Source organism: Strigops habroptila, chromosome 4, assembly GCF_004027225.2.
Source record: "Strigops habroptila isolate Jane chromosome 4, bStrHab1.2.pri, whole genome shotgun sequence".
Classification (NCBI taxonomy): domain Eukaryota; kingdom Metazoa; phylum Chordata; class Aves; order Psittaciformes; family Psittacidae; genus Strigops; species Strigops habroptila.
This window is the reverse complement of record NC_046358.1, coordinates 24,142,156-24,168,800: the sequence shown is the minus strand read 5'-3', so window position 1 is coordinate 24,168,800 and position 26,645 is coordinate 24,142,156. Positions and strand designations below refer to the sequence as shown.

General features: G+C 37.6%; 1 protein-coding gene across 3 annotated transcripts; it reads right to left on the bottom strand.

Annotated features, from left to right (window-relative positions):
• Positions 1–311: 311 nt before the first annotated feature.
• On the bottom strand, positions 312–26,610 carry WARS1 (tryptophanyl-tRNA synthetase 1). Of its 3 annotated transcripts, none has more exons than XM_030484414.1 (12): positions 26,505–26,610; positions 20,952–21,168; positions 20,687–20,806; positions 19,653–19,860; positions 13,278–13,386; positions 12,289–12,408; positions 11,695–11,877; positions 10,305–10,405; positions 9,153–9,265; positions 7,905–8,078; positions 4,859–4,999; positions 312–2,934 (listed from the first exon to the last, which is right to left on the bottom strand). In XM_030484414.1, exons 4-12 carry the CDS (start codon positions 19,834–19,836, stop codon positions 2,776–2,778), a joined length of 1,284 nt encoding a protein of 427 aa, XP_030340274.1. In that variant the 5' UTR covers positions 19,837–19,860; positions 20,687–20,806; positions 20,952–21,168; positions 26,505–26,610; the 3' UTR covers positions 312–2,775. The 3 variants fall into 3 exon arrangements, with proteins under 3 accessions (XP_030340274.1, XP_030340273.1, XP_030340272.1); XM_030484413.1 differs by lacking the exon at positions 20,687–20,806 and adding an exon at positions 24,492–24,547 and having other exon boundaries at positions 26,505–26,582; XM_030484412.1 differs by lacking the exon at positions 20,687–20,806.
• Between the last annotated feature and the right edge of the window lie 35 nt (positions 26,611–26,645).

Here is a 26,645-nt window from a genome sequence, read left to right as displayed (position 1 = left end):
GAAATGCAGCATCCGGTCTTGCTTGCAACCAGTTAATCATCTCTGGACAATTGATCCTTATTAGCTTGCTCTGGGAGCAAGCTGAAGTCCACCTGGTAGGACTAGATAGAAGGGGTTGTAAGGCACCTTATTTCACTACTTAAAAGGCACTCGACATCAAAACAAGGACCAGCTCCATGAGATGACTAAATCAACACCTAAAAGAGTAGGAAGAGAGGTCAAAGATAGAGTAAGTGTAAATAAAACCTTTTAAAATAAAATGGAAGATTAAAAAAAAAGATTAAAAAAAGAGTAAAATCAGAAGTTTAATATAGACTTCTATCTACATTTTTATTACAGCGAGATGAACAAAATACAAGCAAATTGAGGAATTCTTAGATATTTCACACCTACTTTTGAAGACTGCCTTCTCTTTGACTTTTAAATACTTTTGCGACATGAATTGTAATTACAACAGCTTCAGGAATTTGCCAAAACTCCTCTGAAAAACTAGAAATTGTATGATTTCAGAAGCATGTTTGTAAGAATTCATCAGAGTACTTGAATAAGGAGCTTGCTCAGTAAACAAATACCAAATAATTTTGCTATCACTTTCCTTTCTGGAACTTTCAAACCAGATTTTAATTGTTGTGTTATAAAATTAATCCATATGCTTAGTTAGAACAGAACACCACTGTTTGTTTCTCCTACAGCATATTTCCCTTCCCTGAATAATAAATAAATTCTTAGTTAATGAAACCTTGCAGGACAAATCTGCATATAAGATTTTGAAGAGGAAATTTGCATCATGAGTTTGTAAAAGTCAATTTCAGTGTCATTTTTTATGTACAGCTTAAAGATGGCCATGAGAAGATTGCAAGAACAGGAAGACATCATTAAAGTCTAAAGTAACTAAAAATTAGTTCGCTTACTGCTGGATATAAGAAGCCATTTTTTTTGTCCATAAGAATTGCTCCACCACTTTACAAAAAACAGCTTTTGTACTAATTGTTAAACAGTTGTTAGCACTGGGATGCTATGTCTGTGGGTTATAGAGACACAGTCACTAGTAAATACCTACTTTAATACATTCAAGTCAATGACATTAGATTGATGATGCCAGCACATGCAAACTGTAAAGAAAAAGACAAAAGCTAAGCACCGATATTTTCAACGTAAGTTTGAAACACATGCAATAGGACTAAATTTGCCTTGCATGTCAGTCTTTCCGTGGTTCCTCGCACAAACATACTTTACATACAGCTTGGCCCACAGGCATTTCCATCTCAGAAACGCAAGGTCACTTCAGAGAGGACGCGTATGCTGCGTTACAGAACCGCTACTGGTGGGAAGGCAGCAGCATCAGCTTCATGCAGCACGAGCAGTCCAGCATGTTCTCACTGCACTAACAGGCTGATCCAAGGTCTGCTGAAGTCAGTGAGAAGACTCACCCTTGAAAATGCTCCCTCAATCCAAGAGTAACCAGCCGACTTCAAAGGTTTACAGTGAAATTAAAAGTGTGCTTTTTTGGATTTTTTTAAGAATGCTACAGTCAATATATGTCCACTAGGCTCCACAGTACAAAACCTGTTAAAGTTTAAATCTTTCACACCTCAAACTGCCTTCCTCATATTTTTTAATGATTTGCAAATACAACACATCAATATCCACCTGTGTTATCAAAGGTATTTTTATTTGATGTAGATAAGACTACATCTGGGCTAGCAACTTTCTATTCTATATAAAACCAAGACAGATCTAAGTTTGCATTCAGCACTGTACATACCAAAGCAAATTAGCTAATAATTTGAATTTTTCTGTCATAAATCATAGCAAAGCCATTGAAGTTCTTTTTAAGAAAGGAGATAATTAAATACCATGTGAGGTATTTTAACTAAGTATACTTTCTCAGTGGAATACCTCTTAAAATAAGTAAGTACCCCTAGTTTAAATGACTTGGTGCAATAAAACAGAACAGACAGTATTAGAAGTATCCAGCAGTTATTCCATTTTCATAGTATGATTTAACACTTGATATTTTTTATAACTAGAAACTAAAATTGGCATGTCTATACTAGCTTGCACCTGAGAACATTAACAAACTTTACAACCTTATGATAACCTCCTCCCTCCAGAAGCAGTCAGACCAGTTAAATAGCTGCAGAAATGAAAGCACAGTGGGATTTCTGTGACTTGCCTCAGGTCAGAGAGGAAGGCCATAGCAAAACCAGCCTGATACTCTTTCTCTCATGTTCAACTTGCAGATCTCCATTCTTCCTGCATCAATCCCAGGCCTAAGTACTGTGTAACTTACTTACTTTGTAATACTCTCTATCTTTTTGCGTGCAGCATGTTCCCAGTAGCCCAAAACAACATGCAGTCTAGTATATGGAGGTACACAGTAGAAAAGAAAATGGAGTCACTAGTTACTAGGTTGAGGTATGACCTCTTACCAATGTATTTAGAACAATTTACAAGTTAGGCTTTATCATCAAAATGGAAGTTTTATTTTATATTTTCAACATGAAATACAATAAAATAACAATGTTGTGCTGAAAGACATGCTTTTCTGCAAGATTGGGCAATTCTATCTTGATTATTCTGATTTTAAATAGATACAAGTTCCTATTTTAAACTTTTCCTGTACTCTGACATTCACGGTAATTAACACATTAACAGCAGTATTTATAAAGCATTGATTGCAGGCTGTACATAACTAGGGAGTGATGACATACAACAGAAGACAACAGTTACTCGGTTTTGGTTTATCAGGTGATAAGTTACATACGCATTTCTTCAAAATTCAAAATCTAGCTTCCGTGGAGTCATGAACTGCTTCACCATTTCATCTGTGATCTGCTTCCGTCTCTCTTGATGAGCTGCTATCAAGGGCTGCAGTGTTTCAATGAGTACCTTCTTCAGCTCCCCTGTGAGCAATTCCCCACTTGTGTATGCCTGTCAAGGAAGTGTTGATTGCTAAATATGGTGCCATATGGAAAAAGACTCATGACAAGTATTGCTTTAAGAGCCTGGCCCTAGCAAATACAGATTTGGATGTCTTAAAAATAAGCACATGCCTTAGAAGACTGTGTGGTATCACTCTGAAGATGTAACTTGCAAAATTGCTTGTTGCCTTCTAAAGATTAAGGCAGCTGTGCAATTTCATATGTGACAAGTTATATGGACTGAATAAGCTACATTCACAAGAATTTAACTGGTAAATCCTGTAATTATTTGGAGGAAAAGGTGTATTTTTCACCCCAGAATCCCAGTTTAAAAAAAGTTACCCAAAGCTGTTTTTTTGCAATGAGGTACAAATTCTCACTTTTTTTTTTTTTTCTCACTGCATTTGAGTAAGAGCTTAGATTTGATTAAAATATCCTTTTTACAGCAAAGACACTCAGAATCTATGTTCACACCAGTAGTCATGCTCACAGCTGGTAATTCATTCAGTTACTGTGATACTGGAAATATACTTAGCTATAAGCACAAGCTAACTGCTAACAGGTTCAGCCCTGGTCAACCTTGGCTGGGGCAGTTCAGCTATGATCTGAAATGGCAATCTTACCTTCATCAAGCCATTTGTAATACCAATTCAAGCTGTAATTGTTGCTGATGCTCTCACTCAGCAACAGTAAAATATGTTAACAAGAATGAGATGAATTGTAATTTCAGTGGTGGTTTTTGGGAGGTGGTTTTGGATTTTGTTTGTTATAAAACCACCAATATTGCTTTCTCTGGAAGTTTCTTCCTCTGGTACCATACCTGAAACAGCTCCACTAATGCCAGTATAAGCAGTGACTTCATGTTCTCTAATCTGGTTCTGGGGCAACACTGCAGCAAGCTGCAAGTGGTGGCCTAAACTTTGTGCTCTGTAGCAGTTAGGCTGATAATGTTGCAGTGGCTGGAGACTAATGGCAAACAGTTCATTAAATCAAGTGCACTCCAGATTTCCATAAGGAGTTTACAACAATCTACACAGGGATTAGCAACTATCCAACCCTGCTCTTGCGTGGGATTTATATAAAATAATACAAATACTCCAGAGGGCTGGAGAAGAATCTGCAGCTGTTGACTTTCTCACAGCTGTTCCCAGCAGGAGAAAGCTGATAAACCTTTGAACAACCTTGTCTAGTGGAAGGTGTCCCTGCCTGTGGCAGGTGCGTTGGAACTAGATGATCTTTAAGGTCCCTTCTAACTCAAACCATTCTGTGATTCTGTGAAGCCAATGCGACATGGGTACTTTCAACTGTGGATACTGCCTTCCAGAGAATGCTTACTGCCTAGTATGGATGACAACCATATAGCTGAAGGAAGTGTAATGACTAACTACCAACCCCTGGGGACAGAAGTCTGCCAGACAGGTTTAAGGAAAATGCCACTTATATGAAGCGTTTTTTGCCTGGGAACAGTGAATCGATTCCTCATAGCTATTACATTTCTTGAGATAAAAAACCACCCAAAACCCTAGCAAGTTTAGATGTGAGCTTTTGTAGTTTTGCAGAATACATTGGTACCTTGCACATAAGGAACAGGCAGGATGTATTATGCAATTAAAACAACACTAATACTAAGGTGGCTTCATTTGAAAGGTAGGGGAGATGTTCTACACAGTGTTGGAGATCCTTATGAAAATATTAGGGGTTTAATTAATTAATTAATCTATTTATTTATTTATTTTTAGGAAGAGATAGATTGGCCTGTGATAAAGAACATTGCAAACAAATACAGAGATATTAATATTGAGACTTGCAAGGGATGGAGAGTGCAAGAGTAACACCACAATTATCTTCCCGCAGTAGGTTCATAGGAGGGCTTGGTTACAGCTTTGTCCTTACAATAAGGAATGAATAATATTATCTTCAGCCTGGTTACTTACCTGCTTCAGTTGTTCAAGCCTGTCATCATCTTCTAGGAAGAAAGTCAGGTACATAAAAGACACGTCAACATCACAGTTACCTCCATACTTCCTATGCTCTTCAATAGTATCTCTGCCTCCTGAGAAGGCATGCTTGTTAATCTGAAACAACATAAAGATTTTATGGTATGATTTCTACTAAATTCTGCACTGCTCTATTGTAAACAGAGGTGTATCATGATCCTCAAAATTCTACACTAAGACAAGCTGAAGGGTGAAGGGTGGTGCAAGTTAATACAGAGCCTCAGGACCAAAGCAGGGAGGCAAAAGGTCATTAGAATCCGAAGAGAAAAATGGCTATATGCATATTCCTCAGACTGCATAATCAGAATGAAAATGAAACAAAATTAAGAATAATCCACCCAAGATTGAATCAAAAAAGTTTTAAGTCCCTTTTGCTGAAGCAGTTGTCTCTTGGACAGAATTTGTGCTTACAGGAAATGTACTTCATGTAAGGAAAACTAAGATATTCACTTCATCAAGAAATTAATTTTGAAAGAGATGAAGAAGGCATGAAGAATTTTGAAGAAATCCTAGAGAGAACCTTGGCTCCTCCTCTTTTCAGGGAAAAGGAAAACAAGCGAAAGCAAAGTTAAAGATTACAAGTCTGGCTAGGATGGGTAAAATCAGACAAATGCCCAATTGTTCAGTCTGAAAATTGAATGCTTCCTTCCTCTCTTCCCTCCCTTTTTAAGCATAGCTTCCTATAGGCAGATTAACTGTACTGGTGAATACACACCTACTTGCTAATTCCATTCCCTGTAAATTCAGAAGCCACGAGAGTATTTTAAAACTTTATACATGTATAGAGTTCTCAGAGCATGCTAATCTTCCTACAAATTTAAAGAAAATAAATTGCCAGGTAGAGAAAACAAGTATTTCTCAACCATAAGTGGAGTTTTCATTTGGCTTTTGTATCTTTTCAGATATCACCACCAACCCGTCAAGAGAAACACATGCATTTGAAGTAGATTTTTTTTTCAGTTCTGGTATCTAGGAGCTGTTAAACATTTACAATTTCTGAACATTCTTACTATCTATATGACTGTCTAGTGCTTTTTTGAATCTAACCACCACGTTACAGATGATGATGTGGTAATGAATTACATACAAAAATGATGCACTGATGAGCATCTTCAGAAAATGAACTGCCATCTGCCACATTACATCTATTCTTATATTGTAGGACAGCCTGAGATCTGTCTCAGTATCTGTAAAACTAAGTTTTTACATATTGTTCTGCACTTGCCTCTCTCTCCTTACTAGACTTTTGAAAGTCTTTGTATAAAATCTTTTCTACGTCACTCATCTCTACAGTTTGCCTTCTTACTAAAGGGAGAGGGATTAAACACAATACGCCAGGTGAAGACACATTGTTGTTTTATAGAAAGTATTTTCTATATGAATCTCAAGTTCATTTTTTACATATTCTGGCACCTACTCTTTGACTGAAGGTTTCAATGATTTATTTATAACGATGAACTGATCTTTTCCCTGAATTAGTACAGCCAGAATCTAAATAACACTTTCTAGGTAATCAAAGAAATAATTGAGCTGTAATTTGGTGCTGATAGGTGCAATAAGAACAGTTTATTATAATGTTGCCATTTATCTCCTTGGATTTCCCAGACGCTTCTCAGCCTTTCTCAATATCTAGTTATTTTTCATCTTCTATTACCTGTTAAGTTTTGAACATCATTACTTTATTGGCCATAACAATATTTGATCTTTCACTCAAGCTCTATTTCCATAAAGACTTGTTTCTGATGAGCTTCAGAAGCTGAAGTAAATCTCAGTTTGTCCTCTGTTACTCAATACTTGACATTATGTTCAGAATTTTTTCTTTATAGCTTTTACATTCCAAGTAGCTAGAATTATTTTTTATTTTTCCAACTAGTTTAAATATACCAGAAATAGGGCTTATTAACTGGACATAGGGCATCTTGTATCTTTTCGCAGATTACTAGCTACTTGCCAGGTAAAGAATGGAAGAATATTACCAACATTGACACCAACCATGTATTCCCTATTGTGAAATTACAGTTTTATTTAAAAGGCAACTCTGTAACTGTGCAAATAAACTGGAATTATTATAATCCAAACACATGAAGAATTCAAATTCTTCAAAACAGTTCTGTTTAATCACTTTCTACATAAGATAATGAATCATTACAAGATGGCTGTAGAAGAATCTGAGCCACCATGGGTTCGTCAACCATAACAGAACTAATCCAAGCCCACCCAGTAAAACAACATACACATCTTTCTTGTTCTGACAGACAATTATTTAATGTCTAGTTATCATGCTTATGAATCCTTTTCCAAAGGCTGATTTTTATTTATTTTTAACAAATATCACAACACAGGTGAACTTTTGCCAAACTAAATCATCTGGCACTGGATGTACTTTCCATCGAGCTTGAAAAAGCACTCTTAATATACTCAGATAGGAAAAAATATCCCTTCTAAATCTTAGATGAAATTCGACACAATATTTATTTGTGAATTGGAGTGCATGGGAGCAGCAGATCCCCAAGCAGCAGGAAAAGCCTGACCTATGTTGTAACTCACACTGTGCAACACTTGGTGCTCCCAGCATGGAGAGACAGTCAAGAGAAAGAGCTGTTTATTGGATTTACATCATGGCCTGTCAGATTTCAAAACTATGGCAACATAATATTTATTTTTAGAGCAGGAACCTCCACAGCTCTTATTCTTACACCACTGCTATAAGGACATCAGAAAAACAAACATGATGTTTTGTCCATTATTCTAGCTAATGTTTGTACTGTTGGACTAGTTGCCAAGGCAAAAGAATATATGTGATAGGCTAGTTAAATTTGCATAACTCAGTCAATTCCTGAAGAGGATTTGCCATGAAATGTATGGGAAAAAGGATTCAGATATACGTTTGAAGATAACATTAAAAAACTGTCATTGTAACCATGAGGACTACCACTCATTTTTTTTATAAAGCTTTCAACTCCCAGGTTTTGTAGGTCCTTACCTTTGTCTTGATTTGTTTGGGTGTATCGGTGAGGAAGATGGAGGAGTTCGGGTCACTAGCACTCATTTTTGTCTGTGCTCCTTGTAGGGCTGGGAAGAAGACTGAATGCAGTAAGGCTGGTTTAGGTTGTCCAATTCTAGGTGCTACATCCCGGGTCATTCTAAAATAAGGGTCCTAGAACAACCATCAATAAAAATACAGAATAAAGTTGAAAAATGTAATATAAAAGCTGATTAGTGCTGACTCCTTCATGCCTTAATAGGTGGTCTCAAAAAAACCCCTCCAAAACAAACAAAACCCCCAAGCCCCAATACCTTCCAAAACCTACTTCCAATCCAATTAATCCAGAGGAACAAACAAAATCTTCTTTTCATCTCCATAGTTTTCTTGTATACATTGATTCCCTCAACTAATAGGCATATTTACAAAGATTTACATGAATTCAAATAGTTGTGAAAACTATGCTTAGTATGCCAGCAGATGGATGAAGACCAAGATGCAAGCTTCCTCCTAAAGTGTTTTAACAACCAGCACAGAATCTGAACTAAATCAGTGATCAAGCTGGCAGTGCTGTGCTGATGATCTGACTTAAACCACCTGTAATATCACTACATAATATTGTGGCTGATGAGTATAATTACATCACTGTACCTGTGACTAAAATAACTAAATATTCAGACAGTGCAGACTTTGATTCCTAGAAACAATGCTTATTTAAAGTAATGGCACTACCACTGTCATTTGTAGCTGATGTTCTTCCAACCTCTCTATATAGATCTAAATTGTTAAGGTTCTGCAGCCTTTCTGGCAAACTATTTCAATGGCTCTTTATTCTTACTGATAGAAGGTTTTTCCCTCTGGTTCAATATTAACCTCTTGTGCTGCAAGTTGAGCTCATTAAATCTTGCCATAATTACCATGGAGGTGGCCACAGATTCTTCCTAGCCCCATGTCAGTTTACTTTTGCACAGATTTTAGTGTCTTTGCTTTCACAGGTGTCAGCTCACTGTGAACTGGGTTGAGATCAAGACAGAATCAAGACTGGCAAGAATGAGTAATGCACGAATACAGATTGTTGGCTTAAGCCTTCATATTTGTCAGGACACAGCACAACATCCTTCTAGCTTTTCCAGCTTCTGCCCCAGAAAGGTGCTTGCAGGAATGTTTTAACATATCACTATGAAGCTTGAACAGTACATTACAAAAACAAACCCATGAAAACCAAATTAAGTAATACGATTTTCTTACCTGATCGATAGCACATGGGATAAGACACTGGATGTTCTCCTTGCCATCGAAAATCTGTGGAAATGATGAACTGAAGGATGGAGCAGCTTGAATAGCAGGAAAGCTGATCTTTCCTAGAAAACAATACGTTTGGAAAAGCTAAGCCAATATAAGCAATGATAAATAGAGAGAACTTTTGAAATATGTCAAATGCACAAGTAAATCCTTCAGATACTCAGTTGAAGACCAACATCTATCTTTTTCAAGCAGTCTTGCCTTATCTGAAGAAATCTTTCAATCTTTACCTTCAGTGATGTCAACAAACCTTCAAAGTAACATAGAAACTAATGAAAAGAGGCAGGCTGTGATCACGAATGTTTCAAAAAAGGTTCATCAGCACGTGATCTCTTCATCATTGAACAGACATGCCTAGTTTTCTTTTTTATACAGTGCTTAATCACAAGGTGCCCAAGCTGTTTCCCTGATCAAAATCTTCTTGGAAAGAAAGCAAAGGGCAGATTTTTCCAAACATGTAATGAAGTCATTATCACAATACCAACTTTTATTAGAGCATGCTTAAAACAAGCAGGAGTCTGTTCCTTGGTTACGGTAAAGGCTGAAAAGCTGTCACTGGCCTAATTACTGGTCAAAGAATGATGTTAGTGCTCAGGGCACCAAGGTTTTAATGCCATATTTGACAAAGAATACTTTTTTTGGCCAATGTGATAGAAACCTGCAATTGCAGTGAAATAAATGTAAGACAGAGTTACTCAGCGTCTTCATAATTAGACTTTTGAGCACTCCTTAACTTTTTCATATATGTATATGCATATGCATGCAGGTGTGTATTAATGTAAAAGAGAAAAGCTATAGCTGTATTATCAAAAAAAAAAAAAGGAAAAGAATAGTTCTCTACCCTGGGTACTCAACATTGGTGTTTTGTACTTTGCTGTTACTAAGGCTGAAAAGTAGCTATCATGCTAGAAATTTCACTGTAAATTGTTTTCTATATTGAGGGAACCACAGTAACACCCTTTTAGAACAGACTAGAAATATAGATCTTCTTGCTTTTTCTATCCATTTCATGATACTCATCTCTTTAAATTATTACTTAAATAGTGCCATAGAGAGTGAAAGTAATCATCGCTTCCAGTAACTCGTATCATTTCCTACCAATGCAATCACTGTCTGTAAAGCCAAAGATTCCTTTCACTTGGTTAAACGTAACATGCTTCTGAACTTTGACGACATTTTTGTAGAATCCAGTACTTGTCCTGTGAGAAATAAAGTAGAAAAATAAAATGAAAAGAGAAGAAAAGTGCAGGTAGAAACTATAAGCTGAAAATGTCAAAAAACCTGCAGGATTAAATCTCACTGTTTCAGACTTTTTGTGGCCCACTGAGATAATAGTTAGAGAATTATTTACAAACAAGAACTTTATTCCTTGAAAGTTTAATTTATTCTTCCCTCCCCTCAACATTTACTGCAAACATCTTTTGTCACAATTAACTAGGCAGTTAACCCAGAAATACTTTGATTTGGAAATGGTGCCAATATGCCTCAAAGAACCTGAAGTTTACTTATCCCTATGGTTCTCTGTGAACTGAGGCAACCTGAATGAATCACGTCTTCTGTGTTGCTTGGCATCCCCAGTGCGTATCCCATACAGGACACTGCAGTCTGTCAAAGTAATAGTAGCTCAAATCCTCTAAATTCTCATTTTCTACAGGCTAAGTTCCCTGGTTGGATTTCCAAATCAAAAATAGCTCAGCAACTTCTTCCTTTTTTATTTCTACTGAGGAGCTGAAGCAAAAGAAACAGCAGTTCTGACCTGCCCTTGTTCAGCCACAGGGCAGATATGTGTTAATGTGACTTTTCTAAGGCAAGAAGACTGAGGGAGTGAAAGGGGAAAAACTGCTTTGTAGGCTCCACATTCTGGGGGCTGTATGTTATACAGTTCACCTCTAAAACATACATTCTCTCATCCAAGACTTTAGGGAGGCTTATTTCCCCACATGGAATAACAAAGCCCACAACTTCAGTTCTGAACTCTACCATAAAACTTATTCCTTCTGAGCAGGCAGTTCCAATAGCCATTTCTTTTTCTTAAATCTTCCTTAAACTTTACTCAAAGTTCAAATAATAATCTTTCATGCTGTATTATTAAATTAATTGCCACAATAAGTTTCTGAAATGCCTTTTGTTAACACAGATAAAGTGTAAACACATCACAAAGATTTTGATACAGTGTTAAACAAATCAATCTGGAGGTTTCTTGGTGGATTAAATGTTTTTACAATTTAGCTAGTTTAATATATTTTTCATAATTCAAATTTAAGCATTGCACACGCGAGTATTTTTTCATATGTTATACAGGAGAACTACAATACTATCTACATAACATATTAGACAGCAGAAAAATTGATTATATTTCTATTTTAAGTGTTGTAAAACTTGTCTTGAAGCTTTCAAATTTAGATACATTTATCAAAACATTGCTGGCTGTCAAAGTCGGAGAGAAAAGGCAATTTTTCATTAGTGCCCTAAAGAAATTTATACTTACCCCAAATAGTCTAAATCAGAAAATATAAAGGTTTTATTGATGTCAAAACCACATGCAATGATGTCTTTTGCATTTTCTTTAGCATATTCATATGCCTTCTCAGTTGTCATGTCCTTCCAAAGGTATTTCTCATCATCAGTTAACTGTATCACTAAGGGAACATCAAATACTTCTTGCAGCCACCTAATAAAAGCAGAAAGATTTTATCTCAAAGTAAGTTAAAATGAAAATGTAAGTCATGCAGCTAAAATATTTTTATACATTTAAACAGAAGTGTATAAACAAGCCTGCTTCTCTTCTTTGCGTATGCAGTTATTGATGTGAACAGAAACTGCATTATAGAGCAATGTTAGCAAGTCTCATCACAAACTCATTTTTAAGAAGAACAAAAATTCTAAGGGATGCCACAGGGCTAAGAATGCAAGGAAAAGGGCTTCATGGCAACACAGGGATTATGATAATTTTAATGAAAAGGTAAGGTTGCATTGTTTAAGTTCATTAATATTCAGCTCACATAAGCAGTTCCATAAACCATGTTCAATATTTCCTCAGAAAAAAATGTTTTGATTACCACAAATAGTAGAAATAACTTACTTTGTGAACACAAATGGGATAAGATGACCAACATGCATTGCTTGAGAGGATGGCCCTCTGCCTGTATAAAGGTAAAAGGACTTCTTATTTTCATAAGCATCGAGGATTTGGTCCATATCTCTAAAGAAAAAACCAGAGAAAATGTGATGCAACTCTTTAGGAAGAAACATCACAGCAAAAAGCTTCTATTCAAAATCTGATTGCTTTTGAAGCCAAACACACTTATAAATAAAATACAGTATGTTAAGTGTCGTAGAAACAAAAAGGTTTTGTTTGTTCATTTTTTAAGTATTTCTCCTTCAGATTCCACGAAAATAAAGAAAAAAAAATTAAAAATGAATATTTAAATTAAAATAGGAAATGTGCAACTTCTGAAGTTACTTAATTGGATAATAATTTCTAAAGCCTAGTTAAACAGAGCTGGAATCATTTCCCAAATAGGTTCAAACAACCAGCTTGGAATGGTCTCTGGTGGAGGCTATGCCCTGAATCATGCTCAGGCACTTAGCTGAAATGTGCTAGCTGCCACAGGTCAAAACCCCATGTATGCTAACAATTCAACTGGCAGACTGGTGCTTAAGATTATTCGCTAGCCTTTTTTATGTAACAATACAGATGCATATGTCCACAGGCCATGTTGACTCTTGTTGAAATCAGCAGTGACACCATATGAGCCTTTAAGTTCACTGCTAGGACAATGCCTTTGGCTGGCTGCTAACACAGAGTAAAAGCGGAACTTGTACAAAGCAAAGATTGTGCGCACATTTCTTCAATTTGGGATTAGTGAGGACACATCAGAAACAGATGCAACCAGGAGTTTCAAATGTTGACGGGAAATTTGCAGTAGTTGCTAATTTCAAATGACACAGTTGGTTTCCCTTGCTATAGAAGAACATGGTCTTTTGCTAGTCATCTGTTTCCTCCCAATAATGCTCATAGAAAGTCTACCTAATTGGACCTCTTTGAATGTTAAAACAAGAAAAACTCACCTATGAGAAAAAAAGATTCCTCTACGTAGAAAGCGGTGAGGTTTTTGCCCAATAGCTCTTTCTATTCGATTGATCAGGTCTGTGTCAATTTTACTGCTGCCAAACCGAACTATAATAAAAAAACGTAACAAAAAAAAAAATAAATAAAAATAAGCACAGCATAGCTGAAACCAGATCTTGGATCACCAAGAACATAACAATGCAGCCTGGATTGAAAAGAACATCTCCTGTTTCAAGTCTCAGGTAAAAAGGCTGGATTTTCCTGATTCTTGTCTGAAGTCCCAGTAGTCATCTGCCTGCAGTACTAACTCTATGCTAGGAGACCCAATCCATTCACAACATGTAGTACTGCTCCATCCATGACCGATTATAACTGCAGCCTCCTTATAGCAGTAGTATTGATATTCAGCACAAAAAACATTACAAAGAAACATATCTAGGTCAACAACTTGGTCTAACTAAGCCATAGGATAAAAGTAGCTGTAAGGCTCTGAATGTTCCTCTCTCGATGTCTAATTTTTCTGCCCTCAGGTCACGTTTTTTTTACTCTTCAACCCTAAATACTCTTCTGTAAACTTAATTCTGCTTTTATATAGATATGATTAGAGACACTGCTCCCCTCAAGAGGCTTAAAAAGGTAATGCATAATACTCTTCATGGCAACCAAGTAGAAGTTATTACTTGGTGGTTTAGGAAATTAGCTGACTAATAAAAGAATATTTTCAGATTTAGTCATTTCATTCAAAAAAGGTTTTGATAGAGTGAAATAACACTATTCTTTCCTATCCCCAATTGAATTGGGGAAGCCTTTTATTTCTTCAGTAAAGCTTCCTATACTCCAGTCCCATTTCTTGGGTCCTAATAAGCATGCCAATGCTCTGTGATTTGGATTTGATTAAAAAAAAAAAAATCAAACAAGAATCTACTCTTTGCTACTATTGTGCTCCACGCAACATTAGAACAACTTGCACTTTTAGTTACTGGAAATGCCAAAGTATCCAAGAGAACAAAACAGAGAACTCTGGATGTAAAGATACATTTTATATGCACAAAATATCTAGATCCATCTCTTATTGAAGAGAGACTATGCTGGCAAATTCCATGGTTATAAGACACACGTCCACATGGGAGAAGCACTTCAGGTCTTCCTGACTATAACAGGAAATAATCATTCCACAGGAACATATCGCTGACACTTGATAAATTTCAAATATGTTGACAGTTTTCTAAGGAAACTGGAAACAAAGAAATTAATTTTAAATCATTCATTATGCAGCTAGTAAACTATGGCTTGCAGAACTACTTACTTCTGCTCTGTGGAAAACACAAAGATCACTGAATGCCTGACATAGGTTCAGGTTTTCTTTGAACTCCTTCCTTATGCATGTTCTTGTTTCTAAATTTTCAATTTTTTTTTTAAGCCAAAAGCCAGTGACATTAAAAGCCTTCCTGCAGGAATACTGTAATTAACCAATATGTCCTTCCAGAGACTACAACTTCCTACCAGAACAGGTAGGCTTCTAATGTTACATCCTAGCACATGACAACAATCCCTAGCTGGACAGCGTAACGGTTTACACCACTGGACAACAGAGAGACAGACTGATTCCAGCTGAGGCAGAGCTCTCTACCTGTACTGGTTATCCAATGTACTACAAATCATTTTACAAAGAAAATTAACCTGAGGGAGCAAGGAGTATTAAGCACACTGGTGTAATGTGAAAGGCCAAATATTCAGACACTCCTCGCATATTCTACTAGACTAGAGTAATTTCTTCCCCAGAAAAGGGAAAGAGACCTTTGATTCCTTTACAGCACAGGTTCTCTAAGAACAGCTTGGAGGCTATTTTTAGTTCATCAAGGCTTTACATACGTCTCAATAAAGACTATTTAAAACCATGACCATCCTAATCATTGAGACTGCAGTGCTCCCTAGGGATTTATGAGGGATGGGACAGAAGAATCAGACCAACATGTACTCTGGGGCACTGGGATGCAGAGAAGCCCCGAGCACAGGGAATTCCTCTCTTACACTCTGGCTGATAACGGGGATGTGTGTTTAAGTTTGTTATAGGAACTGTTTTTTAATTTCGTTATATGAACAACCTTTCACAAACAAAAATCAGGAATCCCCACTAAAAGACTCAATTTTGACAGAAGAGCGGCAATGTATCCAATTTGAGTATCAACTTGGAGGTATGTATTTTTGCTATTCCAGACCCTCTATATCATTTAATTTTCTTCTAGAATGACTGGTTGTGCACAGCATTGCTACATACAAGGCTTTGTATGCAGTAATTAAATTTGAAATTAATAGGAATTAATTTCTAAATGGGAGGGAAAACTAGGAATATCATCATAGAATGGTCTGGGTTGGAAAGGACCTTTAAAGGTCATTAGTCCAACCCTCCCTGCAGTAAGCAGGGACATCTTCAACTATATCAGGTTGCTCAGAGCCCTGTTCAGCTTTACCTTTAATGTTTCCAGGGGTGAGGCACCTACAGGTTGTTCTCTGGGCAACCTGTCCCAGTGTTTTCACAACCCTCATTGTAAAGTCTTCTTTATATCTAGTCTAAATCTACCCTCTTTTAGTTTAAAACCATTGCCCCTTGTTGTATTGCTACAAACCTTGCTAAAAGGTTTGTCCCCATCTTTCTTGTAAGCCTCCTTTAAGTACTGAGAGGCCACAATAAGGTCTCCCTGGAGCCTTCTTTTCTCCACGCTGAACAACCCCAACTCTCTCAGCCTGTCTTCATAGCAGAGCTGCTCCAGCCCTCTAAGCATCTTTGTGGCCCTTCTCTGGACCTGCTCCAACAGGTCCATGTCTTTCCTGTGCTGAGAGCTCCAGGTGGGGTCTCACCAGAGTGTAGCGGAGGGGCAGAATCACCTCCCTTGACCTGCTGGCCACATTTTTGATGCAGTCTAGGATATGGTTGGCTTTCTGGGCTGTGAGCTTACATTGCCAGCTCATGTACAGCATTTCATTCACCAGTACCACCAAGTCCTTCTCTTCAGGGCTGCTGTCAATCCCTTCATCCCCCAACCTGTCTTGACACTGCGGGTTGCCTAACTCAGGTGCAGGACCTTGGCCTTGTTGACCCTCATGAGGTTCACACAGGCCCACTTCTTGAGCTTGTCCAGGTCCCTCTGGATGACATCCCTTCCCTCAGGCATGTCAACCACACCACTCAGCTTGGTGTCTATACCATTATCCAATGGGAAATGAGTTCCTGCTTATAATTGTTCATTCAGTCCAGATGAATCAAGCAGGATATCATACTGACCCATTAAAATAAATCTCACTAAAAAAGACAAATTCTGATACATGGTTCAGCAACCACTGCTTTAATTCATATGTTTTCCAAGCATTATTGCATCTGTTTGTCCTAAGCAAACCTTAATTACTGAATTAATTTCTTCCTAGCAAACAAAAGGCATTACAAAATGGCAAACTCATTGTAATCTGGATGAATGCTAAAAAGAGAACAAATGAACATGAAAATGTTTGATTCAGCAGAACAACAGCAGCTGGTAAGAGGCTCATCTCACAGAAACAGAAAACATAAGAATGCCCCAGAATAATTTGGGCTACCCACCCTAGAAATATTTGTATATTGTCACAGAAAGTGATTAAAAATTCTCTGATATATAGAGCACTTCCTGGAAATGCCTAAATATCTTTATTAAACATTCTCAGGCTGCACAATTCCCTCTTCTTTGCCGTTTTTCATCTTCCCTGTTAAAAAATTAGATAATTTTTTCCCACCTATTTCCTCTTATGAGGGTGTTCAAAACTTTTTAGACTTTCTATCCACTAAGAATCTGCTTTCCTAAACAGCTTCTGACAAGGACATACTCTCTACTCCTTAACAAGCTTTTAAAAAATTTTTAGCATGCTTTTGATCTCTAGTGTTCCGGCTTTTTCCAAAAGATAGCTTTCAATTTGCTGTATGTAAGAAGTCCTGAGACCTGCCATTTTCAAAAGCATATTTGCATTTTCTGAAAATTTACTGTGTACTTTTCCTCTTTGCCATTGCCATGTTATATGTGCATACAGGAAACTAATACCCTACTATTTGTTATACAGTAACTTTACTGACCAGGCCAGTACAGACAGAACAGTCATGGCAACTGGGAAAGGTTCCTGGGGTTGGAAATGCCACTCCTACTCTAAATAAGGGCAAGAAAAAGGAACTGTGGAACTACAGGCCGGCCTGCCTCACCTTAATCTCTGGGCATGTGATGGAGCAAATAATCCTGGAAACCACTCCCAAACATTATTAAAGACATGAAGATGACTGGGAGTAGTCAGCATGGACTTATAAATGCAAAATCATGCCAGACCAACCTAACAGCCTTCTGTGATGATATGACTAGCCTAGTTGATGAGGCAAGAACAGCGGATATTGTTTATCTCAACTTTAATAAGGCTTTTGACACTGTCTCCCATCTCATTCTCATAGCTAACTGATGAAGTCTGGACTAGATAGGTGGACAGTAAGGTGAATTGAAAACTGGCTGAACTGCCAAACTCCAAGGGTTGTGACCAGCAGCACAAAATCGAGCTGGAGCCCAACATTATTTGTGTACCCTAACAGTATTGGCTACTGAGGCCAACACTATTTATCATCTTCATTACTGGTGTGGATGATGGGACAGAGTACACCCTCAGCAAGTTTGTGGATACTGCCCAATACTGGAAGGGGTAGTTGATACAACAGATGGTTGTATCAGAGGGACCTTGGCAGGCTGGAGAAATCGCTAACAAGAATTTGATGAAGTTCAACAAAAGGGAACACAAAGTCCTGAACTTGGGGAGGAATAATGCCACACACTGTTACAGGCAGAGGGCCAACTGGCTGGAAAGCAGCTTGGCAGAGAAGGACCTTAGAGTCCTAGGGTCCTGATAGGCAAGGAATTGAACATAAACCAACAATGCAGTTTTGTGACATTGGAAAGTCAAAGACTTTATGGGCTGTGTTAGGAACAGCACTGCCATAATGTCAAGGGAGGTGATCCTTCCCCTCTACTCAGCACTGATGAGACATATCTGGAGCACTGGATCCAGTTCTGGCCAGCTTAAAGAGGACACTTAAAGTGAATCCAGCAAAGGGCCATGAAGATGAAGAGCTTGGAGCATCAGTCGTACAAGGAGAGGTTGAGAGAGCTGGGATTGCTGAGCTTGGGGAAGAGAAGGCTCAGCAGGGATCTTATCCATATGTATAAATATGTGATTAGGGGAGGTGTGGGGAGTAAAGAAGATAGCATCAGCCTGTTCTCAGTGATGCCCAGTGAAAGGCCAAGAGGCAATGGGCACAATTTGAAATAAAGGAAATTTCATTTAAACATACGAAAAAACTTCATATTGTGCATATGGTCAAACACTGGAACAGGTTGCCCAGGAAGGTGATGGGATCTCCAGCCTTGGAGATAATAATATTCCTACTGGACAAGGTCCTGAGCAACGTACTGTAGTTGACTCTGCTTTGAGGCTGGGGGTTGACTAGACAACCTGCAAAAAATCCCTGGCAACTTTAACCGCTTTCTATCACTTGCAATATTCAGCTCACTGAATTACCAGCATGGTTGATAATGGTAGCACACAAAGCTCTTTCTCACTCATTCCTCTGCCCTCTGCTTATGCTCAAACAAACAAAACAAAAATTCTATGGATGTTTATGTCTAGTGCTTAGCTCACAGAACCTTTCTTCCGAAAAATATCTTCAGGTTGTTTTGCTGTGTAAAAATACACTTAAGTGCACATCTAGGACAATAATTTGAGAAGAATATCCCTTTCAACTACATAGTGCTTTTAGCACTTTTCTTCTGTTTGAGTAAACACAAGCACACTGGCAACTTTCTCTGGTAAATAAACAGATTTTAGGTGGCACAAAAATTTCCTTTACGGTAAGGTCTATCAGATGTCTAGTTCTTGGCTAATATCTTTTATTATTATTTTTAAAATGGGGAGGAAGAAGAGGAAGTTTATTAATAACAAGCAATACTGTTTCACCTCCTTGAAGTGGCTAGGCTAGCATTCTCTGAAAAATTTCCAACACGTCACTTAGAGCAAGCAAAATGACTCATCCACCAAATTCCTCAATCTGCTAGTAGTGTAAGTAAGTAAAAACCCTAAGGCTAACCCACCATTCTAGAGTGATCAAAAGGTCATACATACACACACGTACACAAACAATTACTGGGAAAAAGGGCATTGCTGTCAGACTTTAACATGGCTTTAGAGAACTGATTTACAATGACATCATGCTAGTCATGATGGTTTTGATCAGGATTTTTTATGATCCCTTGCCGTATTTGTGGTCATTAGGATCACTTTGCATAAATTCCTTAGTAGCAGAGAAGAAAGAGTTGTACCTATGAGTTTATCATAATCCACGCCTTTAGCATTTGAAGTCTGCACTGTCCAGGGGTCCACAAAATCTTCATCCTCTTCTTTAGTTGTTCCGTTGTTTATTAATACAAGATCTCTTGGGGGCAAGCCTGCCTGATAATCTTGTCCTGTTGCCGATTTATATGACAGTTTTAACGACAATAGCATCCTCACTGCTGCATCAATTTCATCCTGAATAAAGGAAAAAAACCTCTTTGTCTTGACATACTTAAGATAGGTAATTACATTAATGTCCTAATCTTTTAAAATCCCGCATCCATGCTTTGACTTTAACTGCATTATTTATAAACTCTAAGCTTTTATTTACATGTTTGCAGTATTACTACCAAAGGTAAAAGAAAAGCAAGTAGTAGGTAAGCATTTCCTAATCAACAGAATTTAGAGCATCACCACTGCCAAGATAAAGCACCACTGTCTCACTTTTCAATGTCTGCTTGAGGAAAAAAAAAAAAAAAGCTTGAGCTTGCCCTCTTTTCAGGGGTATAACAAACATTTTAAGCACAAGTTACTAAGATACATGAATATAATTTCTTATCTAATTTACTTTAAACTGTTTTCAGTGGTTCACCTTAAAATTATTAAAATTACTGACAAACTTGAAGATAAACTAGAACAAAAATTTCTTCACAACTTTCATGGTTATGACTTTTTAAATACAAACCTATTGTAATATTTCATGCAAGCAATAAATAATAGATAATAATAGAAACAAACACTTTACTTGACTCCCAGTTTTCAAGGCTTACTCCCATATGCAGTATACTAAAAGAGCCCATATTAAAATGGAACTCTTTGCCAACATAATGATACCAGAATAGGGAACTTGAAATTAATGGCAAATTACTAAATTAAGTGAGATTAAGCAGGGACTGTCAGTACAGTTACATGAAGACATATTTACTAATGTGTACAAAAGCAACTGGAGAAGATTTTAATGAAGCATCTAAAACCATGGAAAAATGCAAGTGATATAAATCTTAATTGAAAAACTAAATACCTTGGATCCTGTCACACAGAATGGCAACTGGCTGAAGCAGACTTCTAAGCCTATGACTTTCTTTTCTTAATTCAGGAGTAAAAACTGCTTTTGCTAGTGACTACCTTGCTCCAGGTATGTCTACAAAATGGACATAAATGCTTTTTAACAGGATTTTTTTCTTACTGCAATACAAAAAAGATCTTAGAACAATCATATTCTTCAGCATTCTTAAAGACAGACCTAACTTGGAAAAGGACGGGTTCAAAACATGAAATGGAAATACCTTTGGTGCTTTTCCTGCTTTCAGTGCTCTGACTTTCTCTCCTTGTTCAGTTACTCTTTCGAACAGCTGAAGCGGACTGAGAGATTTCAAATCACAGTTCGGACTATCAGCCATTTTGTCAGATTGCAAAAGACCTGCTTATTTACAATTCAACTAAACTTCGTATCTTCTGATTCTTCGGCTTGTAGATTCCAAAGAGCAGCAACAACAAGGAAAACTATAAGGCAAAAAATAGTGCATTTTATTCTTTTGTGTTTATCTTGACAACTAGAAGAACAGAATCATAGAATCATAGAATCATAGAATCGTAAGGGTTGGAAAGGACCTTAAGATCATCTAGTTCCAACCCCCCTGCCATGGGCAGGGACACCTTGCCCTAAACCATGTGGCTCAAGGCTCTGTCCAACCTGGCCTTGAACACCGCCAGGGATGGAGCATCCACAACCTCCCTGGGCAACCCATTCCAGTGCTTCACCACCCTCACTGTAAAGAACTTCTTCCTTATATCTAATCTAAACTTCCTCTGTTGAAGTTTGAACCCATTACCCCTTGTCCTACCACTACAGTCCCTAAGGAAGAGTCCCTCCCCAGCATCCTTGTAGACCCCCTTCAGATACTGGAAGGCTGCTATGAGGTCACCACGCAGCCTTCTCTTCTCCAGGCTGAACAGCCCCAACTTTCTCAGCCTGTCTTCATACAGAGTAATAAATAATAAGAGTATAAAATAGAATAAGAGTATAAAAACTATATTGACCTAATTCTATTGATATCGGATTGACAAATGTGGAGGCATTAACACAATAAGCTTCAATTTCATATAGAAATGGACCGAGACTGACAAGAGTACCAAATAAATTTAGCGATCACTCTTAATGTTGTCTGTTTTTAACACTAGAACACCCTTTCGAAATCAAACTCCTGCCAAAAGTAAAAACAATTAAATATATTACGATTCAGAGCATCTCAGAACAGTTGGTAGAGGTTATCCTATTCCTGATTAGTTAATGGTTTTCCACTACTTGATAACCTGTCAAATTCTGAATGATGAGATTTTTATAACTGTCATATGGAATTCTGTCTTAATATATGTAATGCAGTACTTCAGCTCAAAGAAAGATATACAAGAGAAAAGCTTAGTCATCTTTACTGCTTTCCTCTAAAGGTTACAAAACACACTGATCATTAGTGAGAAATGCTGCTTTCTGAAGAACAATCAATCCTTGGGTACGCAATAGGCTGTAAATTTAAGGAACTATTTGTTTCTCAGCAGAACGTAGGAAAAATCATAGGAGGTGGCTTAAGATGATGAGATAGCTGAGAATAATAACACAGCAATCTTCCTATGTCCAACACAAACATCTTGTTCACTGGAGCTTCTTAGCACAGAGCATGCCCATGATCCCACAAATGGGCTTCTCTTCCAGGCTAACATCATTGCACATATTAACAGTAACACCATCTCAAAGTTTCTTACCAGCCTAGTAATTAACAGTGACTGACACTTTGGTAAACTACAACTGCATAGTTTATAGTACACTAACCGAGAAAGTACAGAAAGTTAAATAATGCTGTTAAGTGTTAAGTAAGCATACGGTTATTTCTTATCAAATGCATTAAAATAATTTTCACTCTACCTCAGAAATATCTTGATCTTCTCCCATCAGTTATAATCTAAAATGTTACAAAAAGCTCTGCTATACTTAATTTTAATGAATACCTTGAACACTTCTTAGTGATTTCCAGGACAGGAAACTCCTGTAATGTGGATTGCATTGAATTAACTCATACTTTACTACATACGCCTCCCATAAAGGTAGCACAGCAATTCCTGGCATCTCAGAAATTTCTTCCTCTAATGTTTCTGAGATTACCTGATAAACTGCCTTCAGACGGCCTCTGATCTAAAACTTGAGTTTTATTTATGTCTAAGAAATCCAGTGAATGTTAGTAACTTGCCAGGACTAAAAATTCATTTCAACTGCAAAGGAAGAATTACTTATCTTAAGAAATCCTTATTTTCAAAAATTATTCATGCTCAGCAGCTCTCTGTACAAAATGATGAGTTCTTTAGAACTACAGATGCTCCAAATAATTTTTTCATAAAAATTCAAGCATCATGCTGTTTAAATATTCAGAACTGAGGATAAACAAGCATTAACTTGATATGCGAAAAGAATTTTAAAACTATTATGGTTCTGGTTATAGTGAGCTTGCCATATTTACACAGAAGAAAATAAGTGTTAAAAATGGGTAAGGAGGACACCAGCTGTCAGAAAAACAACATTGTAAGTGAAACTGCAACTATCTCAAATCCATTTGGGATGAACATACCATAATAACAAGGTACATAGAGAAGCATAGAGAGAATTATAAAAGAATTGAATAAACTGTTAAAATGAGGTAACAGTGCAGATCACAAAAGTGAACTGAGAGATATGTATATTTTCCATGAAAGCTATCATTGCAACTTGTCCAGGGTTGTGAAGTACTGCATCAAAAACTGATGAGGTTGATTTGTGCAATCCCCCAAGCTACTGTATAGCATTTTTTACTTGAGGAAAGTGATGTCACCTTAATTCATAAACTTATGCTTATTTTACCTCCACTGCATTCAGACATGATCGTGACAAATGCAAGACAAGGTAATTTCATTCTGAGTTGCAAACAGTGGTGTGTTGGGAACAGCAACATTCACTATAAGCATTCTCTGTCATGACATGGTTTAGTGGTGGACTTGCCAGTCCTGGGGTAAAGGTTGGACTTGATGATCTTAAAGGTCCTTTCCAGCCTAGCTGAGTTTATGATTCTATGCCCACATCCATGAAGGAAGAACTGTGCCCATGTAAAGTCCTATTGACTTGCAAAGGATTATGTCTCTCTGGAGAGACTCCACAGCATATTATTAATTCATTGTTATGCTGGAGCATGACTAGATTGAGTTTACAAGCTATGTACGTAACTTAAGTGAATCACAAAAGCTGTTAATAAAAATACATGTTCACTTGGCTCCCTTTTCCCAGAATTAAAAAAGAAACAAAAGCATACAGTAGTTGCATTAGCCGTATTTCAAAGCCTTCCTTCTACAAAAATAATCAGCCTAATCACAACCTTGGTTATATTTACACAGTATATATTTAAACTGCCACTGTAAAAAGTCTTCACCTGCCTAGGAAACTTACAAAGGTTAATTTGGTAACTTGCTGGTTACCAAAACATATCTGTCATTAAGGCTTTGTCTGTCAGACAGCTGCGACGTTCCCAGATTTCAGCTTCAATTTAATACCCCAAGAAAGCTAAGAAGTACGTATGTCCACTTGCTAATTTAATTCACTTAGTCTATTAACACTGACGCCATACTTGGCTTACATAACTGATTAACATAAGACTAATGTATTATCAGTAATACTTAAGTATTACTTAGTTTTTAGCCTAATCTCAATTCTTTCAAGCTTGATTATTTGCACTTTGACAGCATTACTCTGAAGAGGTACTTTGAAGCATATTAAACAATTCTCTGATGTATTCCTGCAATTTACTTACATTCTTTTATTTGGATACTAGCGTTTTCCTCTTTTTCATGAGCAAAAGATATTTAACTGGAAAAGAAAGTTATATACAGTAAATTTATATTAGAAAATGTTTACGAAGATTAACACCCTTTCTGTAGGAATACGCCGGTTATATTTACTGGCTTCAATTTTTACGAAATAGAAAAAGGTAAAGAAGAATTATCCTTTGGTGGATAACAAATTGTGATTTGGTGTTTTAACTTAATTCCTGAATGTACATTCTTATTGACAGATTGCATCCACTCAGAAAGGCTGAAATGGCAGAGCTGAAACTGAACACATATACTGGAGAGCACACACACTTTCTCTTTCACACATACTGGTGAAAAAGAAAGACTCTTTAAAAATTTTGGAATATTATGGATTTAAGCTGAGCAAAGAATCCCAAAAGATGGTGCATCTTCATTAAGAAGCAGCAAAAGTTATCTAGTCACTGCCACAAGAGATAAGGATATTATGATTACAGAACGTAAAAGACATTGACTGCTACATAAAACTTATCTCTGTTTACCTCAGTACTGTCATTACTTGCTGATGGAATTCAAGCCAGGAATTCAGTAATATGGAATAGGTCTATATTTTTTGATATTCATGAATGCAATTGTGAACTGCTTAAAAGAATAATTTGGATATTCTGCACTTTATCAGGACATTTTTTTCGTGCTCTCTTATTGATATTATAAAAGCCAGCAGTTAGATACTGCTGTTTTTAGATACAGCGATAACTGCTGTGTTAGACACATTAGACACTGTACGCAGACACATTAGATACTGTATGCAAACAAATTTGGAGGAAAAAAAATGACACATGAGAAGCCGAGAATGGACTACGAGGATATTTAGGACCAGAGTCTAAAATGAACTTAAACGCCTCAGCACACAGTTTCACAGTGTGAACTTGAAAGCCAAGAATTGTGTGCTTTTTATATTTATGCAATGCATAGTAATTTATAAGGGGCACTGCTCTTGTGACTGTTTCAGAATATTAGATCATCATGAGACAAAATAATGTCTCAAAAATAATCCTTGGCATAGAGATCAGAAAACAACTATGTTCTCCTCTCTTTCCAGCTGGATGACAACCACAGATCTATGATCATTTTCATTGTTTCCTAGCTGATTTGGTAAGTTAGAGACCAGAGAATCAAAGAACAGGGCTTCACATTATGTTAAGAAGAGCTCCTTCATGACAAACGTTTCATGAAGGTACATTAAGACTTCCAAAGAGAACAGCAACACAAAAGTCCTGAAAAAGTTTTCAGGATGAATGAAAGAATGTGAAATTAAGTCTGACAACACTCATGTTCCTGAAAACTGTTCTGCCTCCTGGAAATAAAAAATGAGAATTAAAATTAAAGCAGGTGGTATGCACACAGATGTTGTGAGAAAAATACCTTAAGAAGTACTCCAACACTGGCTGCATTTTACAGTAGCCCTACCTTCCCAGCCATGGCAATCATCAACTTATGTATGAAAACACAAAAGTGTGCAAGACAATTCCTTGAGATGATAATATGCCCACTCAACCATTCCAATATGAAGAGACTCCAATATGAATCTCTACTATCCCACAACTGTTAAGAGCTAAGCTCTTGTGCAGCGATGGTCACGCATGAAATTAACCAGCAAGCTAATGTTTCTAACCTGCCAACCCTTCCTTAACCAACACGCCCGCCCGGGCAAAGCAAAGGTCCTCGCCTCCTTGGGCTGGGCCGCATTTTCCAGTGACCAGAACCCCCGCCCCCGCCACTCGCCAGGGAAAAGGGCTTCTTCTTCTGCCGCACAGGAGACGTAGCCACGGGGGTGCGGCCCCGCATGGAGCGCAGGAAAAAGCCCTCAAGCGCATGGACGTGCCGCGGAGGGAAGACGTGAATGTGCCCCGCAGAGATCCTCGCTCCCAGCACTCCCTATCGGCCACGGGGCCGCAATATCCGCCCCACGAGCCCCTCTCCCGCCCGCCCGGGTGACCCGGCCCGGCCCTCACCTCCCGCCGGAGTCCAGCCAGACCCGGCTCAGCTCCACTCAGCTCTCCCCTGTCAGTGCCATTGCATCACACCCCACCGGCACGGCACTCACCACTCCCGGCTGGAAAACGTATACCCACGGAACCATTGCTTCCCACTGT